Source organism: Falco biarmicus, chromosome 9 (assembly GCF_023638135.1).
Source record: "Falco biarmicus isolate bFalBia1 chromosome 9, bFalBia1.pri, whole genome shotgun sequence".
In the NCBI taxonomy this organism is placed as follows: domain Eukaryota; kingdom Metazoa; phylum Chordata; class Aves; order Falconiformes; family Falconidae; genus Falco; species Falco biarmicus.
Window position 1 is genome coordinate 32,111,588 of NC_079296.1, and position 19,743 is coordinate 32,131,330.

A 19,743-nucleotide genomic window follows, 5' to 3' on the forward strand; every position below is an offset into this window, starting at 1 on the left:
ATAAAAGGTGACTGTAAGGGACAATAAACAAAGTCTCCTGATCATTCATATTGAGTGACTGTGTCTTCCCTCCGTCGTGACAAATGGCACCCCAAACAGAGACCCTAGAGAGGGCTGAACCTGCGAGCCACGAGTCGACGGAGATCGGGTACCGGTCCTGAAAGCAGTGCAGGAGGCGAAAGGGAACAGTCCCCGCGCCTGGGAGCACCTACAGAGGGTCCCGCCGGCCACGCGTCGCCGAAGTCTCACAAAGGCTGCAACAGCGCTGATGACGGTATGGAGAGACAAGCGACATACGATTTGCTCAAATGCTTTTTAGAAAAGCGGAGCGTTCAGGGCATAGATTGTAAAAGGGAATTACCTGGGTTATTAGCGTATGGGGTAGCGAAGGGTCATTTTGGGAATCCAGATACGGTTTTCGAGCATGCAGAGTGGCGTAATTATGGGGACACACTGTTTGCCGAAGTAATAGCCGACAATAAAACTGCCAAAAAACTGATGAAACCGTGGCAAGCTGTCGCCAATGCCCTTTTGCAACATCGAGCTGAACAGAGAGCGGCTGCTGCTGCCTCTGAACGACTGGGAGTTGCAAGCGGGACTGCAATAGCCACACAGCAGGGGGAATCGGCTCCCCCCCCCGATTGCCCGTTGCCTCCCTCGGTGCGTACGCTGACGGTTCAACAGGGGACTGCGGGGAGGTGGGAACAGTCGCCCTTCCCGTCGCCGCCCTCTTCGAAACCCTCAGCCCATCCGTCGGGGAATGATGAGATAAACGAGGAAATAGAGCGTAAAAACCCAGTAGAGAGTAGGGAATGTACGAATCCTTTTGTGGAAAGTTTTCAGGTTGCCCAAAATAGGCAAAAGGTCTGGAAGCAGACAGCAGAAAGTGCTATGCTTGAGGGTGAACGTGATTTTGCCGCAGGAATCGTGCATGAGGCTTTCCCAGTCACGTATTCACAGCCACATGCGCAGGGGAATATCACGGTTTCTATCACTAACTTAGATTGGAAATTATTAACTCAGCTAAGGGCTACGGTGAGTGAGTCAGGTTTGAAAGGGGAACCCACCAGGCAAATGTTAGATTATATTTGGGGAACTAATATCTTACTCCCGAGTGACATACGCAGTATAATGAAGTTAATCTTGAGCCAACATCAGCAGCTTCTGTTTAATGCTCATTGGCAGGCTGCTTTTCAGGAATCGACAGCAGTGGTTAGACAGCCAGGGGACCCACTGCATGGGGTTACTCTACAGGAGCTGATGGGTTTAGGACCCTATTTTCGAACTGAAGCTCAGGCACTGATGGGACCGGATAAGGCGAAGGAGGCGATGAGGCTAGCTAGACTAGCGCTTGACCGTATAAAGGAACCTGGAGGAATCCCTTCGTATATGGGAATCAAGCAGGGAAGGGAGGAGCCATTTGGGTTATTTATCGATCGGGTAGCAAACGCCATACAGGCAGCTGGGGTGCAAGACTATCTCAAAGGCTCTATTTTAAAGCAGTGTGCCATACAGAATTGTAACCCAGCCACACGTAACATCCTAGCTACGCTACCAGGGACATGGACCATAGAAGAAGCTTTAGAAAGAATGGCACAAGTGCCAGTCGGGCCCCAGGCTATGTTAGTCGAGGCAATAAAAGAACTAGGGAGTGCTTTAAAAGAGCAGGCGCAGGCTACCCAAAGTCAGGTCTTGGCAGCCCTTGCTCCTTTGCAAGCCTCTGCTGGGCGATCAAATGCCCGCGGCCCATCTCATCTACGGTGCTTCCGTTGCGGTGTCACCGGACACATGAGACGGGACTGCAATGCCAACTCTGTATGGTGTCGAAACTGCCGCTCAGACACTCACAACGAAGCTGCTTGTCGTCGATCGGGAAACAGGCGACCCAGCGGGAAGAGCCGCCCCGCGCCGACACAAAAAGCGGCTGCTTACCCAGCAGCACAAAATCCTTTCCTCTCCAACCCACAACCAGCAGAAGCCTCGGCTTGGACCCGGCAACAACAGTAGATTGTACCCTATTGGACTCAAAGCCTACAAAACTTGCTACTGGCATACAAGGACCAATTTGTATAAGCGGACAAGCTGTTGGAGCATTACTCATAGGGCGTTCATCAGCCACCATGTTGGGACTCAATGTTTTGGTGGGACTGATTGATAAAGATTTTCACGGAGAAACTCATATTATGGCTCAGACACTGTTTCCCCCACTCTTTATACCTAAAGGGACCAAGATAGCCCAGTTGATTCCACTACCGCATCTTGCAGGCACCCTCCAACCATTGCAAGAACAACCTCGAGGACAAGGTAACTTTGGGTCTACGGGACAAATGGCTTTATTGACTATTGGCTTGGGTCAACGACCACGGCGATCGGTCACAGTGCAGTATGGAGACCAGACACTCTCGATTACTGCGCTGTTGGATACTGGCGCTGATGTCTCTATAATCAGTGCACACAAATGGCCGGTGCATTGGCCAACCCATACGACCAATGCTACAGTTGCAGGAGTAGGAGGAATGACCCTCGCTCGCAAATCCCCCCTACTACGATGGACTATAGCTGACAAAGTCATAAATTGTTGTGTCTCGATTATTCCACTGCCTGAGGGGGTGCATGCTTTGATAGGCTGCGATATCTTGGCCCAAATGGGGATGGTCCTCACTTCAGACCTCCCTTTCTAGGAGCGGCCATTGCTTGGACTTTCCCGATCCCACTCCGATGGAAGACAGAGGAACCAGTGTGGATAGAGCAGTGGCCGCTAAAAAGGGAAAGCCTAGAACAGGCGCATGAACTGGTTAAAGAGCAGTATCAACAAGGTCATTTGCATCTGTCAACGAGCCCCTGGAATGCCCCCATCTTTGTTATCAAGAAAAAGTCTGGAAAATATCGATTGCTTCACGATCTGCGAGCGGTAAACAAACAGATGTATGATATGGGGGCCTTACAACCTGGCTTACCCAACCCAGCTATGGTACCGGAAGGGTGGCATTTACTCATTGTAGATTTGAAAGACTGCTTTTTCACAATTGCTTTACATGAAGATGATAAGCACAGATTTGCCTTTACCTTACCCGTGATCAACCAGGAGGGACTGGATCAACGCTTTGAATGGACGGTCCTCTCACAAGGAATGAGAAATTCGCCCACCTTGTGTCAACTCTATGTTGATGCCACACTGCAACCTTTGCGACAATGCTGGGCTAAGACTTTAATCTACCATTATATGGATGACATCTTGTTAGCACAGCCGACACCCTTCTCTTTACAACAAAAACAGGTTTTAACAGAACAACTCAAGCACAGAGGCTTGGTAGTAGCACCCAAAAAGGTGCAAGAATCAAGCCCCTGGAAGTATCTGGGGTGGTGCATTACTGATACAACAATTCAGCCTCAAAAGTTGTCACTCCATCTGGATATCCAAACCCTTCACGACGCCCAACGACTGCTCGGTGATCTGCAATGGCTCCGACCTGTAGTGGGCATCCCCAATAAACTATTAAATCAACTACGCCCCCTGTTGAGAGGGACAGATCCCTCAACCCCAGTACAGCTTACTGAACAGCAAGAACAAACATTACAACAAATAGCATCAATGGTGACTACGTGCTCCACGCATCGGCGTGTTGTAGGGTTACCCATCGATTTGACTATCTTATGTGGCACTCAGTACCTCATGGGTGCTCTAACACAGCGAAAAATAAAAACGGGGGAGAAAGGGGAGTACACCACCATCGTATTGGAATGGATAGCTCCCCCACTGCAACCACGACGCACAATACAAGAAAAACTTTCTACGCTGACGGAGCTGATCAAGAAAGGTCACTGTCGTATCTTACAGGTGGATGGCACTCCTCCTGGCACGATATGGGTGCCGATGAGACAGATCTACTGGGAGTGGTACTTGCAGAACTCCGAGGGACTACAGGCTGCATTACTCCACGATGGAGCAGCGATAATAGTTAAACCACTCCCATTGCCCATCCTGTCGTGGATGGAGAACATGGGCTGGATTGTTAAGCCGAAGCGATCCAGCCAGCCTATCCCGCATGCTCTTATGGCCTTTACTGATGTGGGTCGACGCTCTAGGACCACTGCCATAATGTGGAAAGATGAGCAAGGGTGGCAACACCAAATTCTACAAGTGCAGCCAAAGGATTCCCTACAGACGCTAGAACTCTTCGCAGTGGTCTGGACATTTATTAGATGGAGAGATGTCCCACTGAACGTAGTCACAGATTCTCTCTATGTTGCTGGCATAGTCAGCCGGATTGAAGATGCAAGCGCGTGTGATTTAAAGAATCAACGCTTGACAGAACTACTTGTGAGCTTGCAGCTTGCAATCACACAGAGATCGGAATCGCATGCAGTGATCCATATCCGAAGCCATCAGTGGGAAGAAGGCCTCGGAGAGGGCAATGCTTGAGCTGATCATCTCGTCGCAGTCGCTACTGAACCCCCATTAGCACCACATTGTCAAGCCCGAGAAGCCCATTCGATCTTCCATCAAAACGCAAAGGGGCTGGCACGAACCTACAAACTATGGAGGAGGCTCGGGCCATTGTGAAGGCTTGTCCTATATGTAGTCACCATAACTCAGGCTTAGGGCTCGGTTGAGGGGTCAACCCGCGAGGACTAAGGTCTAATGATGTTTGGCAGACGGATGTTACTCATGTTCCTGCATTCGGTCGATTGAAATATGTGCATGTTGCTATAGACACCTATAGCCATATAGACACCTATAGCCATATGTTATGGGCCACACCACAGCCCGGGGAAAAGGTCCGGGACGTGCGCTGGCATTTAACTAGTTGCTTTGCTTTTTTAGGGGTGCCTATTATTATTAAAACTGATAACGGACCTGCATATGGTAGCGGATCACTTAAACGCTTTATGCAAATGTGGAATATTAAACATGTTACTGCAATCCTTCATTCTCCAACTGGACAAGCAATCATAGAGCGGGCTAACGGGACGCTAAAACATTATATAGAAAAGTTCAAAGAGATTCAGGATGTAAGAGAAAGGGTAGAAAAGGCTCTTTTTGTGCTTAATCATTTGTGTGTATTTGGGGACAGTAATGAGCCGCCTATAATAAGGTGCCACGCTGGCTCAGAACCTCCCAGGCCACCACACATGAAAGTACTGTATAAGGATGCAAAAACAGGACAATGGGTACGTCCTGTGGAGGTGATTTATGTGGGGTGTGGTTATGTCTGTATTTCTACCGATTCAGGTACTATTTGGGTTCCCAGCTGTTGGATAAAAACCTGCTGTAGAGCACACTGGAGGAGCTCGACGCGAGAACGCTGCTTCGCCTGCACCGTGCGATAGACCCTGTTCTAGAACCTATTCGACATCTGTTCCGATCCCACATACAGGGGATCACACGTGAAAAACTCGAACTTTTGACAACAAAGATACAATCTCATAACCCAAGGCCAGTTGGTCACTCCAGCTGCCTTAAATGTGGTAACTGTAACTGTGGGGCATGGGTATTGTTATGGTGAACAGGGTGTTACCGTGAACTTTGGATTTATCAAACATAACTGCGAGGGTTGTAATGTGGGAATTGTGAATTTGTTTAGCAAAAGCAAACGCTTATTAGAGCTTCACGCGATTAGGAAGAAAGTGACCGAAATCCTTGTTCAGCAACAATCCTGAATCATCAATAAGAGGTGTAATTGCTGGCCCACGGGCATGGATGTGAAGACTTTGATGGGATGTGTTGCATGGATCTAGAGGATCATTCAAAATCTATACATAAGGAGATACAAGACCTAATCAGCCACACCCTGCGTGTACAGAAAGATATCGGGGGTTTTTTTGGCTTAGACACTTTGGGAAATTGGTTGAGACTAGGAGGCATTTTGCAAACGGGATTATTATTTTTGATCATTATTGTAATAGTTTTAGTAGTGCTTAGCTGTGTATTTTCCTGTGTTAAAACGCTGTTACTGAAAATGGTCAACCAAGCCTATGTCGCCCAAAATAAAAACGGGGGAGTTGTGGATAGCTGGCTAGCTGAAAAAGTTCACATATAGTCCAGCTGGCTGGACAAAAAATGCACATCGCACTCAGCTTATCTGAAGTAAAGCAAAAATACACTGTCCTTGGCTGGTTTTGTTACACAATAACAAGAAGATTGCGGTCGGTAAAGAATGTTGCAGGAGGGAACAGATAACTACGGAAGAGAAACTAGGGGTGGGCTTGGTATTTAGGCAACTAACCAATAATGAGCTTAACTTTTGTAATACGTATGAGCTAATTATAACAAGGCATAAAAGATGATTGTAAGACACAATAAACAAAGTCTGCTGATCACTCATAATGAGTGACTGGGTTTTCCCTCTGTTGCGACAGCCTGAGCTTTGTGAATCAGACATAAAGATGGCATCTCTCTCCTCCATAAGGAGATAGTTTGACCTGTAATCCCAGATTTGCCATAGTTTAGACTGAAGTGGGAGTCTGTCAAAAGGCAGAGCTACTTATCATGTCATCCTAGTCTATACTGCTTAGAGGGATCGATTCTTAAGGAAAACTGCAGCATCTGGGCATGGGTTGATGGCAGAGGAAAACAAAATTAATGTGCTCTGCTTTAATCTAAACAATAAAAAAAAAAAAAAAAAAAAAAGGGTGGAGGGTGGGGGAGCAGAGCAAATGCTAGTATCCATTTTGGTGGGAAAGACTGCAATCAAGCTTCTTTTTACCTGAAAAAGAAACTCCGAACATCAGAGAAAAGGAAATCTGGTCACACAGCACATTCAAGAAAGAAGCTCTCTGTCAACCCATTTCTGCCAGTATATGTTAAAAAGAAAGACAAATCTGAAGCCTTGAGCACCTGCATGCTATTTCTCTCTCCAGCCTGGTTACATCAGTTAAGAAGGATGGGAGCAGCCATAGCCCTTACGGATAAAGACTGGGCATTTCTGCCCTTATATAGTTAGAATTTCATCAGAAATATATATCTCAACACAGCTTATGACAGAAAGCTCGACAATCTACAGTAACTACAGAAAACACCACTAGAAAGAGACATAACTTTTTCCAACTGTAGGTTAATAATTTTGTGCTATCCCATAATCATAAAAATCATACTCACGTATGGATATATTTTGGTTCATGATTCAAATTACAATCCTCTATATCTAAATTACAGAATACCCACCCTCAGTCTAAGGTACTGACCAGGGATCAAAGTTCTCCACCAAGGTGTTGGAGAAGTACAAGAAAAGGCAAAGCCAGAATGGAAACAAGAATAGATTGAGAAGATCTGGAAATGCTTTCTTCATACGATATTAAAGAAAATTATTAAGAAAAGATATTAAAGAAAACCAAAACAGAATTCCTAAAGTCCTTCTGGGGAAGTGTAATATACTGTTTTGACATAGCAAAACTCAGAGTCTGGTTAGACAATGCAAGGAGACAAGGAGGGTAAAGGATTCTACTTTGTACTTTTGATTAGGATAACTAGTGGGGATTTGTCTTGATATGTTTATATTCACCTCAGTTCTGAGGAACATAACCATTTCAGATATAAGTTTGAGTGGGGTTTTTTGTTTGGTTGGGTTTTTTGTACAGCAAGGAGATCAGCTTTCCGTCTCTAGTGCTGACTGCACTCCTGGATCAAGAGTTCACCTTAACCAAGACAAATGTATCTGACCTATAACCCCTCTTACATTAATTGACAAAGAACCTTCATCTTGTGATTGGTAAGTCCCTATCCCAACTGTAGACTAACTTCTCCTACCATTAATTTCCATTATGGTTTCACTAAAAGAAGTTATGTACTACTTCCCTTCCTAAAACAGTAATAAAAAAATCAATATTAAGGTCTTTATTGTTGGCTTTGCATCCACATAGGATTACCTACATGATTCATATTTTAGAATAAACAACCATGCATTCTGAAAATGAAGTTTTACCACCCTCTAGAAGCCCACTTAAAACCTCTTTACTTACCCAAGTAAAATTTTTAGCAGGAGTTGGTATCCATCATTATTCTCGAACTCTGTTAACAAAGCTGATGATATGGGATAGGAATCTTTCACAAAGCACAAGATAATACTAGCAGCTTCACACACATCACAGGCAGGTAGGTTGTCAGCCAGTTTAAAGAGATTCTGAATAGCTATTTTAATGCAGTCCACAGCTATGTGGGAAAAAAAATGCAGGTATTTAAGAACTGACAAGTTCAAAGTTACCAATAAAAAAGAAACCAGCACATTTGAAAATGTATTTCCCAGTAAAACAGGACTCTATTCAAAATTTTTCTAGGTTAAAAAAAACAACATCAAGAGGATATACGAATGTCACACCTGTTTTAGAGGCCACATGAAGAACATTTCTGATTTTAAAGTATGCATGCATGCATTTCTTTGCTTAACTCTCAGCTGATTCAGTCTTAGGAGTACAAACTTCAACTCACCCACTCACCAAAATTTGTATACAGTAAATCCATCTGTCTGAATACAAGGTAAGCAGAGGCTGACATATTTTATTGTTTTGTACTAAGTCAATCACACATTCTATGTGAAGTTAACAGATGAATTCTGCCTCAATGAGGCTTGCTCCGAGCAATGAAGCTTAGTTTTCTTGTCTGATCTGATGGCCAGTCCTTCCAGGACAGCTTCAAAATGTCTAAACAGATCAGTAATCTTAGAACTATTATTCTTCAGTCTTTCAGTCTCACTCAGGAAGCCAAATTTTTTATTTTTAAAAATAAAAATACCTATATGCAGTTACTCCATGACAAGGAACACTGACAGTATAGTGTGGATTATAATTTTTTTTTTTTTTTTCCTTCTAAGAAATATAGCCTCCTGGCCTTTGTACTTCTTAGTAACAAGAAGATTGCTTCCTTTAATAAAGCTTAGGAAGAAATGAGGATGTACCTCTGCCAATCATGATGTTGTCCCAAAAGGTACCACTACTCTGGCCCTCACGTTATATTTAGAGTGCACATGAATCTTAGGCTCGTACATTGAATCATACAAAAATCTTGTCCTTTCCTACATTAGTGTGGTAGGTGGGATTGGCTCTTGCCTGTAATTTTATTATTTTTGTGTGGAAAAAACTCTTCATTTTCCAGTTGGCTATCAGTACTACATAAAGCTCCTGTCTAGAAAGCCAAGAGCCCGTGTATTGCAGTTGACTGACTACCAGATGATGTAAAGATAAAAATCTATCCCAGGTAGACTGTTTTTGAGACATCATTGTCAGTGGAGCTATACAGAAAGGAGAAACCAAATCACTAAACCAAACCTTGAAGGTACACAATGCTGTTTTTTGTCTGAGCCTTTGAAATTGTTCTCAGCACACGGCCTGTAGGTGCTTTCCATGAGTGGCTACACTGGTCCCAGAGTGAAGCAGTTGCTATTATTAATGACTGAAGCTTATCAGCTGCTAGAAGTTCCTCTACACCTTGTTCCTCTCTGTACATCTTAAGCATTATCTGAAAAGCAAAGAAACATCAACTACTATAAACACCTCTGCAGATATCTGGGAGATTAAGAAAAATTAATTAGGGGGGGATTATAGTTTGATACTAATGCCAGAAGAAAGGATGCAGTGAAATTAAAAAGTTAAACTACCACTAGGATATTCTTAATGGACTTTTTGCCACTTAAAGTCATGTTGTTTTGTTTAACAAAAAAGATGTTTAAAAATAAATCTGATTGTTCTATATTGCTCCTGATACTTGTTCAATGGTTTTCAGTCCTTTTTTTTTTTTTTTTTTTTTGCAGTTTGAATCAATCATAGCTAAAAGCCTAAAGGAACATCTGAGTACTCAGAACAAATGAGCTCCCAGAGGTGCATCTCACCTGAACAACCATGTCCTGAGTTTGGGTGTCATCCTCGCTTATGTCTCCATAATCACTGATTTTCTTCAGAGGAAAAGTAAAGAAAAGGTACAGGCACTGCATCAAAGCAGCTGGAAGGCCAGATCCAATTATGTTCCACATAGTTCTCTAGGTAAGGAAAATAAAAATCAGCTCCTTCAGAAGATGACCACAGTTTCCTTGTGTTTCTACACACTGAGTGTAGTCATGGCAGATGAAAGAGCTACTTGAGCATTTTACTCTTACAAGTTCTCCAGGGCACACAAGCATGGCAATCATATAGAATGGCTGTACAAATCCACTTGGCAGAAGTAAACACACTGACCATGTGTTGCCATAGCTATTACCAGGACTTCCCACTCTAGCTGAACTACAGTTTTGATGGAGATACTGACCATGTCCTGTACAAGGAAACCTACAGCTGATAAAGCATACGGCTTGCAAATTAACTAGCAGCTAACATAGCAGTAAGTCCAGGGGCAGACAGTGTCCCCTTTATCATTAGTTCACGGGATACTGTGCAGCTACAAAAGTCTAGTATGTTAAAATCATTAATTCTTTATTCGCTCCTTGACCGAGCCAGCAGCAATTTAGCTATAACACCTTTCCTTTTGTAACATACTGCACAACTGCACACACCTTTCTAATTATAGGTTTTATAAATGCAAGAAACTCCACAATGTTTCTCAACACTTAGGTTCTTCCCATCTTCACTATGGCTGTGCACAACTCACAGAGAAGTCCCAGTGTGCCTGCTTGGCACACAATAATCAAAACAAAAATCAGCAGAAAATTTAACAGAAAGGTGAGGTTTGTGATATGAAGTTTGAGTGTGAGCCACAAAAAATAGCAACGTCTTAAATCTGTGAAAAAAAAAATAAAAATCAAACCTCATCAGGAACTTCATGCTGTTACTAACTATATATAATTTAATAGAAATCCTTATACACAGAACATGTCCACTAGAAGCTGACAGTAATATTTTATTTTCACGTATCTGGATAAAGATAAGAAACTGCTCAGCCCAAAGTCAGGGATAGATGTACCCACAATGTCCATCAGCAAGCTGTACTGCTGATGCCAGTCTGCATTCAAGATGGCTGTACAAGTACAGTTTGTGAAATGTTTTGAAATGCTTCAAAGTGAGAGGCTATCAGGATGGAAAATCCAACCATTACATTACCATATAGATCCTTATTACTCCTCTTTTTGATATGGAAGCTGGAGTGACAAAGAAAGGTTGAAGAGCAGTGATACACAAGGAGGGGAGGGAAGGAAGATTAATCAGAGGAACGCTACAAAAAATAGCTGCCTGATGATCAAAATAAAAAGGGTATGTGAAAGCAAAGAGCACACACTTCCCTCTTCATAGAAAAGCCTGAACTATAAACCTGGTTGTGTGTCCTCTACCTGACTGTATACCTTGGGCATGCTGAAGCACAAAGCATTGCGGATAACACACACATGAGACTTAGGTGTTCCACTGTTGAGGTGGCTACCCAGCTTCTCTGAAATAAAAAGGAAAAAACCAAACCAACCAACCAACCAACCAACCAAAGAAATGACTACAAAGGAGTCTTGTGGGCAGTGGGTTTTTCTTACCAAGTCAGTCTGAGAGAGAAGATACACTGATTTCAGGAGCAAATGGCCATCTTCTGCTTCCCCTTTCTGTTGCAGCAATTGCTCCAAAGCCAGACGAGCTTGCTCTGTTACCATAAAAATATTAACCTTTAATTTATTTATGAAATATTAAAATACTGCATTGCTCCTTTCTTAAAAGATCTGACAAATTTAACAAAATTACAGTAGCATGAGTCCACTGAAGTGAAGAGAAGGACATAAAAGGATTTTGCTGCAGCACCAGGTTAAGATCAGTTCATGTAAACTACATGTTTCAAACTGACAAGCTTCACTAGGAATACCAGCTCAGTTCATGAAGTCTGCCAGCTGACCAGCGTGAAGAATGTACAACAGCCACCAGGAAAGCCATGTGTGGCTAGCAAGTATTTTTATCATTAAAGAAAGCTCCTCAGAACAGTGTGTAGCCTACTCTTTTAGTGCATAGCTGCAGTATTACACATTTCCAGCTACAAAAGTTCCAAATCCAAGGTCAGCAGGACATACAAGCCCAGTTCTTCAGTGCAGTCATCTAAAACCAGTGCTAGCTCACCACCTACTAAAAATCTGACTTGCTACACTTACTGTTTTCCTGTTCCCCTCCTTACTTCCCTCATGGTAAGCACAGAGGATATCTGAATGACAGCACATTCCCAGAATAAAAGGATCCAGTGGATCATTACCTGCAGGTTTGCCATTGAGGTTCCTCTTAATTTCTTTTGTCAGAAGCTTGGAAACCTCACTGGCTAACAGCTGAATGTTGGGGAATATGATTACTCCACCAGACTGCTCCCAGGCCTGAAATCCAAGTGTAACTGTTAAGTCTTTCTGATACAGCATGTCTTTGGTAGATTTAGAAGTACTAATAAATATAAAGAAACAAATATAAAGCTAGCATACCCCTGCAAAATTCTCTCCCCAGCCAGTGTAATCCATTTAAGCAGCATTTGCTAGACAGGCAGGAGCCTGACTCTAGTTACAGAAGTCAACTCAGAGCTACTTTTTGAATCATGTAATACACCTACTAGAGAACAGTTACATTTTCTAATTTGAATACAATCAAAACAATGTAAATGTTTGTCATAGCCCCTGTGTCACTAATTGTTTGTTACTGTTTCCCTCTTAAATGGTTTTTAGCCTTGACTTTGTGGAAAAAATGTTCAGAAATAAAAAAAAAAATCCAGTAGACTAATACTATCGCACCCAACTGGCCTCCTACAATCAGGTACTATTACTTTTATATAGTCACTACACTCAAGGCTTCCCCCAACCAGTCCTTTGTTTGTTAGTACATTACAGAGTTATTATACATTAGAGTTGTAACACTAGTTACTCATCACAGAGCTCTTCCAGTTTCACCTGTTAATATGGCCATCTCAGAAATTGTTGGCTGATGGAAACTGTAAGGCATGGGGTAGGGCAGCCTGCTAACTAAAACGTTGTAGTTCTCAGCTGTGTCCCCCAACCACAGTATGACCTTCCCCTCCTCATGCCACAGTTTCCCTGTCTGTGATGCAATTCCTCTCAGGCACAAAACTTAGATATCAGCACTGTCATTAACCCAAAAATTTCCATCTTAAGACTGTACCCCTGCCTTTCCCCTCGCTGGCTGCATGCCACAGCCACATTTTCCCAGACTGAAACTGTGCTCAGCCCCCCAGTAAGCAATAAAACAGATGAGGCAGACATGAAGTGACCCCTTCACAGGATACTGACTGGGAAACAGGCCTGTCTCATCAACATACCCTTTGTCTCCAATAGTAGGATTTAGCCACTCCCCCCATGTACTTTTGTCATGCTAACATAGCAGATTAGTTAGATAAGAGGACAGGAAACTTTGCCCAGGCTCCAATGGAATAAAAGTAATTATCACCTGGACAAAGGGATCACCCTCCAGTTAACTCCGCCGGCAGTTAGGGTCACCACAGAATGGTTAGAGCAACATAAACTCAAATTTACATCCTTTGCATCTGCACCAAAGGCAACAAGGAGAACAAACCTTTAAGAAGAGGGGAAGAAATTCTAGCAGCCTTCTCTGTTTCTCCTCTGGGATGAGAAATGGAGCCACCTGCTCATACTCTACAAACTGTCTGCCTAGATTCTCCCACTGGAGGTTATGGCTCTGGGGTGGCTTGTCCTTGTCGTGTGCAGGCCGACCCAGCTCTTCTGCTTTGTCTCCATCATCAGGGCTTTGCTCTTGCTGTCTTGCTTTGCCAGATGAATCCTCCAGCTGCCATGCAAGTTCAGCTGCTTTGTCCATGCTGAAGTGAGACTCAAAGTTAAAGATACTGTGTTATTTACAGTTATCATAATCTCTTACCAGTCCCATGAAACTAGGCCCTGAAAGTTTTAACTATTGGAGTTGAGGAGTTTAGAAGTATGGAAATTCTGGCAGCCACTGACTCTTTTCCACTCTTTTACACCAATGGAAATCAGGCCTCTTCAGTTTCCATCAAAATCAGCAATATGCTTATTGGTGTCTAGGACATAGTCTGACTACTCAAAATATGACACAAATTATCATAGTGTGGGCAGGCAGCTGGGGATTTATCACAAAGATGAATGTAGATCATCACTTTACTCACCAAATACAGTCCTTTAAGAGCCTAGAAGAATATTTAACACATCATTACACCCCATCAAAGAAAAACACCAACGTACACCCATTTCTAGGAAATAGGTTCCTTGTCTACAGTGCTTCTTTGCCATTCTAGTTTGTCAATGAATACTCCAAAAAGCAAATTACCTCAAAAACTGAGTCATATCTGCACTACCAATACATACATTCCTTAAAATAAATTTTTAAGAAGACTTATGAGCCTGGTTTAGAAATTATAAGCCAACACTAATACTGTGTTTGGGATTCTATTTCTTCACCATCCATCATTTATGCAGCTTGATTACAGCTTGCACGCTGTCCACTCCAAGCCAGATGAACCAGTTTCACTTCCACACTCATGCAGTAGCTCCATACTGCAGAGATGAAGAGGGTGAAATTATCTTGTCGCTGTGCACCACACCACCTGCAGGAAACCAATGGTCCTAGCAGACACCTATGCTTGGATGTATATCATAGAATTGTTTAGGTTGGAAATTACCTTTAAGATTAAGTCCAACCATTAATCTAGAACTGCCAAGTCCATCACTAAACCATGTCTAAGCACTGCATCTACACATTTTTTAAACACCTCCAGGGATGGTGAATCCACCATCTCCCTGGGTAGCCAGTTCCAATGCTTGACAACCCTTTCAGTGAAGAAATTTTTCCTAATATCCAATCTAAATCTCCCCTGGCACAACTTGAGGCCATTTCCCCTTGCCCTGTCACTTGTTATCTGGCAGAAGAGACCTAATCTCCACCTCCCTACAGCCTCCTTTCAGGCAGTCATAGGGAGTGATAAGGTGTGTCTGTCTGTTCTGTCCGTCCCCCCCCCCCCAAGCATCTTTTACTCCAGACTAAACAGCCCCAGTTCCCTCAGCTGCTCCTCATCAGACCTGTGCCCCAGACCTTTCACCAGCTTCGTTGCCCTTCTCTGGACACGCTCCAGCACCTCATGTCTTCTTGAAGTGAGGGGCCCAAAACTGAACACAGTATTTGACGTGCAGCCTCACCAGTGCCCAGTACAGGGGAACAATCACTTCACTAGCACTGCTGCCCACACTGTTTTGGGTGCAAACCAGGATGCTATTGGCCTTCTTGGCCACCTGGGCACACTGCTGGCTCAGATGTTCAGCCAGCCATCAACCAGCATGCCCAGGTCCTTTTCTGCCAGGCAGCTTTCCAGCCACTCTTTCACCCCACAGCAGAGGGTAACTGATTTTACCACAGCCCATACTCTGTCCTTTTACCAGGAAGTGGAGGGCTACAAAATTTTGATCAGTCTCCAAGGATGTCAGTCTGGAATTTCTGACCTCAACAACAATTTATGTTTCACTGCTGCTGTTTTCCTTAATTATTAGCACTAAGACAACACAGTCCTGTGACAAGAAGAAGTATGATGACTGTGCGCACAGAATAAACAGGAAGACTCTGTTCCTCATGACTACGTGGGAGTTCAGTTTGTCATATGTTATACTTAACCCTCGTAGGGGATTTCAATTCACTTGACTCATTGTGAAGCTGTACAGTGTGTTGAGAAAGCCTGGGTACTCTTCTAGCATAGAATGAGCATAGTTTAAGAGTTACTTTTTCAATGAGCCTGCTCTCACATCCCAGGTGGCATCATTCTCTTCCTAATGGAAACCTCTCACCTTGAAAGCTACTCTGCTAAGACTAAATCAATGCTAAGTAACAAGTTAACTCACTCCCAGGGCCTACATTCACCTTGGTCATTTCTATAGAGAAGCTGAGGCACAAAGAGGTGAAATGAAGTCCTTATGCTGACTCAGAAGGTCAGTGACTGACCAGTCAATGGCACTGCTTGAACTGCACTGCACTGAATGGCACTGCAAATGCGTTTATCAGTTTTATCTCTTTCTATTTATAATTTATTTTGCAGACTTTTCTTACTGGTGGCACAGTTAAGGCAAATAGGGCTGGTCACTTAAAAAATTCTCACGATTGTATGGAATGAAAGAATTATTTCCCTCTCCACAGAAAGTATTAAAACCAGATATGCACACACAACTTCATTAATGAAGACCTAATTGTAACAGACTATGTAAAACATTTGAGTGTACATGGAAGTCTTTAATCTCCAGAAGTACATGAAAGCAAAATGGAGGTTATCATTTGCCTCCTTATTTACTCCAACTGTCTAGACTACAAAAGGCATATTACACTAAATATCAGTCCTCTAGTAACGGTCTGTTATCTCCACTTCCACTATCTGCTTTAAATATTCCTTCTCCTAATAGCCTATTCTTGCATCTACAATTTCATTTGGGCTTCTAAATACTTCACATTTTTTATTCCTCTTGGAGGATAATTATTCTTCTAGACCAATCGCAGTATCACAGCATCCAGCATTCAAGTATCTTTGGTATTAAGGATAGCTTAGATATTTTTAAAATGCCTTATATGTTGGCTCTCTTCTACATCCCACCATTTGTCCTGATCCTCAGTGTAAATTAATGGCTTATTTCAGCTTTGACAAGTTATAAATATTACAATGACACAAAAAGTAAAGTCTAAGTAATAAGTATTTTAAAATATGTGAAAGTGAAAATATATCAAATAAACCTGATATTATCATTCAGAGAGTGGTGTTAGGCAACAGAGGAAGTGGAACTTATTAATGTGTTTTCCCTTTTGTTCTAAATGAAGCTTGTGTGAAATCACACTTGTGTGGCTACACCTTTTCAGACTGATAAGACAAAAGGGAAGAAAGGTCTGACCAAAGCTGGCAGGACAGGCAGAATGCTAGTACTAAAAGCTTACTGACTGAACAAACATGATTTTTTAAATGACATTTTAATTGCGTTTATCTGGGATCAACTCCCCTAGCAGTCCAAAGAAGGATCCCATACAACTATAAAATCCCAATTTGCACCAAGATCAAGAAATTTACTTACACATTTAAAATAATTTCTTGTCAGAGAAGGGTCTCATGGCAAGATGGCTGACAAAAACACAATCAAGTCTCATACAAAATTTCAGAGTTTAGTCCACTTTTTATGGTAAGTATCTGCAAAAAATGTCAGATATTTGACTGTACATGGAAATATTTAATCTCCAAAAAGTACTTGAAAGCAAAATGAGGACTACTATCTGCCTCCTTATTTACTCCAACTGTTCAGACAACAAGAGGTATATTAGACTGAACATCAGACCCCTAGTACTAGGACTACCTGATTTAAATATTCCTTCTCCTAATAACCTTTTCTTGACTATTAAAACCAGGATTCTGGTGACTATCAGAAACACAAGGCTCACAGCATCCCAAAAATCCACTGTGATACCTTTTTACACCCCCTTCCCTTCCTTGGCAATACAGATAGCATTTAAAATGATTGACTGGCATGTTAAAACCAGGGATTCCACTATCTCACCAGGAAAGCTGTCTTATGCCATAACAGACCCAAGCAGTAGAAGGCATCAGTTGTTTCTTTTATGAACCATTTTATCTCACAGATTCTAGTTTTCACCCAATTCAATTACATTCCTTCTTGTGGTTCATGCCACTCTGTGCTCACACAAAATGACAGTACCTCAGAACAAACACTGTGCCAGTCACTGTCCATCTGCAACTCTTATCTCTGTCCCTCCTAATCTCCTCAGTTCTTCCTCCCTGAGCTCCCTCTTAAATTATCTACACTTATTGGTTCTGTGTCTAGTGATCATACTTGACCATATTGCATGAGGCAAACCTAAAACCACCACCAAAACAATCTACATTTTGATGTCACTCTATTTACCTTCTCCAAGTTATTAAAAAAATAAAAGAGTTAATAAAAATTCTCCAAGAATTAAAACAAGTTGCAAAACTCAATATCCTACCTATCCTTCCCAGGTCCATTTAACCATAAATTGTGTGGAAGGTATTCTCTCGTCCCAAGTTCTGGCACAGCGCTTTATACAATAGGAGCCTAATCTAGCTGGTGCCTTGAAATCAAAATAGATAACAAAATAAGAATAGCATAGGGGTATTAAAACATTTTTCAGTTTACAGAAGATTGAATACTGTTCAGAGAACAAGTCCTATTTCAGTAGGACATGGCCCCTACTTTTTCAGCAATATAAATATCATTTCAGCTTGTTTCAAGAAGGCGTGACACGATTACTACCAAAAGACTTGCGATCAGTTACACTAGGACTTCATTTGTCCAAGCATATTTTTACCTTTTGAGTACATCTAAGTTGCACAAGGCATTTCTGCAGTACAGTCTCACAAATCATTAATTCAGTTTAAAATACTTAACTGCATTTCTCTTCATTTTTGTTTGAAGACCATCTGCATGCAATCCAAAAACAGCTCTAAAACCGACTTCGGCTCTCCCACACAGGCACCTACTCTTTGTTTCTTCTGTTTCAAAAAGTAGCTTCTAAATATCTAATTAGCAACAGTTTCTTCTCTGGCTTGCATATACCCCTACCACAGTGAAAAGAGAAGCAGGGATATTTGATATACTTGCTTTTGAGATGTGGTGCTCCTGGAAATCAAATGCTCTCAATCTCAAGAGCAAACAGAATGCTTCTGGTTAGTCATGGACGATATAGTTGTAACAAACTCAGAGGAACAAGACCAGGCCAATTCTGATCATTTCAGAACAAGAGCTCATTAAATAAGGACATGAAGCTGAACCAAATCTAACAAGTCTCCACCAGCAGCTCCAACAGATATACCCCTTAAATCTGTGACCCTATTATCATCCCTTGATTAAAGGATACAAGCAAAACACTGATCCATTTTGCTCCTTGTACTTCATTTTAGGGTGTACTTTGACTGAAACCTTTGCTGTTTGAAAATAACCCTACCACAATAAACCCATTACAGATAATCCTGCAGATACCTTCAACAACTAACAGTTTGTACCTTTTGCTTTCACAGCAAATATCTTGACATACCTGGGATCCTAGGTTCAGCAGCTCCTGTTGCAGTCAATAACCACATCCAGAGACAAGAGTGTTACTGCTTCTATCCTACTAGGCATCTTGGTGTATGCAGCAGCTCCCCCACTGCTCTTTAAACTTTCCACTGTGAATCACCTGATTGGCTGCTGCACTTATTTCCTGAGGAAAGCAGAAGTGAAGAGCAAATGACCCACATGCTCAGGACCCGCCAGCTCCCAAAGCAACAACTGAGTTTATGCACAAACCTGACAGGCATTGCATGTTTCTCCCTAGCTCAAGAGTAACCAGGTATTTCCTCCTACACCATATGGGCAAAGAAGAGTGTGTGTGTGGTGTTTCATTTTGGTTTCAATTTTAAATTCTACAAATTTACAAAGTAAAATTACTGCATGAATACAATACCACAAAATTCATGCTCTCTGTGCAACCTGTGCCCAAAGGACAAGCAACAGCTAGAGTCCTTCCTCAAATGCAATACCCTTAAAATAAATACATTTAAATACTGAGGTGAATGCTAAATAATAGCTCTACTAAAATGATCAAGGAAGCTACTCAGATCAAGAGGCAAACAAGCTCTATAAATTCGCTGACAACATAAGGGAGCCTAGATTAGATACTGGGTTGGAGCAAGACTACTTCTCAATTGCCTAGTTGCTCTTTGCTCTCCCTATCAACACATCTGAAAGGCTTTACAATTGTTTTTTGAGGGGAGGTAGAGTTTAAACATTTTTACACAGGAAACTCAAGTGTTTTGTAAACTGCTTCTCCCCAAGA

General features: G+C 42.3%; 1 protein-coding gene across 6 annotated transcripts in view; it reads right to left on the reverse strand.

Moving 5' to 3' along the window:
* Positions 1–19,108, reverse strand: part of WDFY4 (WDFY family member 4) — a 144,870-nt gene extending 125,762 nt beyond the window's left edge. For 4 of the 6 annotated variants that reach the window (XM_056352640.1, XM_056352639.1, XM_056352638.1 and 1 more), the window contains exons 1-7: positions 18,964–19,108; positions 13,456–13,728; positions 12,140–12,254; positions 11,442–11,545; positions 9,822–9,968; positions 9,262–9,451; positions 7,960–8,149 (exon numbers count right to left, since the gene is read on the reverse strand). In XM_056352640.1, the coding sequence (XP_056208615.1) occupies positions 7,960–8,149; positions 9,262–9,451; positions 9,822–9,968; positions 11,442–11,545; positions 12,140–12,254; positions 13,456–13,716 (1,007 nt within the window). In that variant the 5' untranslated portion in view covers positions 13,717–13,728; positions 18,964–19,108. Of the gene's footprint in view, positions 1–7,959; positions 8,150–9,261; positions 9,452–9,821; positions 9,969–11,441; positions 11,546–12,139; positions 12,255–13,455; positions 13,729–17,895; positions 18,001–18,963 lie in introns of all 6 variants that reach the window. The other 2 variants (XM_056352637.1, XM_056352636.1) reach the window with 2 other exon arrangements.
* Positions 19,109–19,743: the final 635 nt, after the last annotated feature.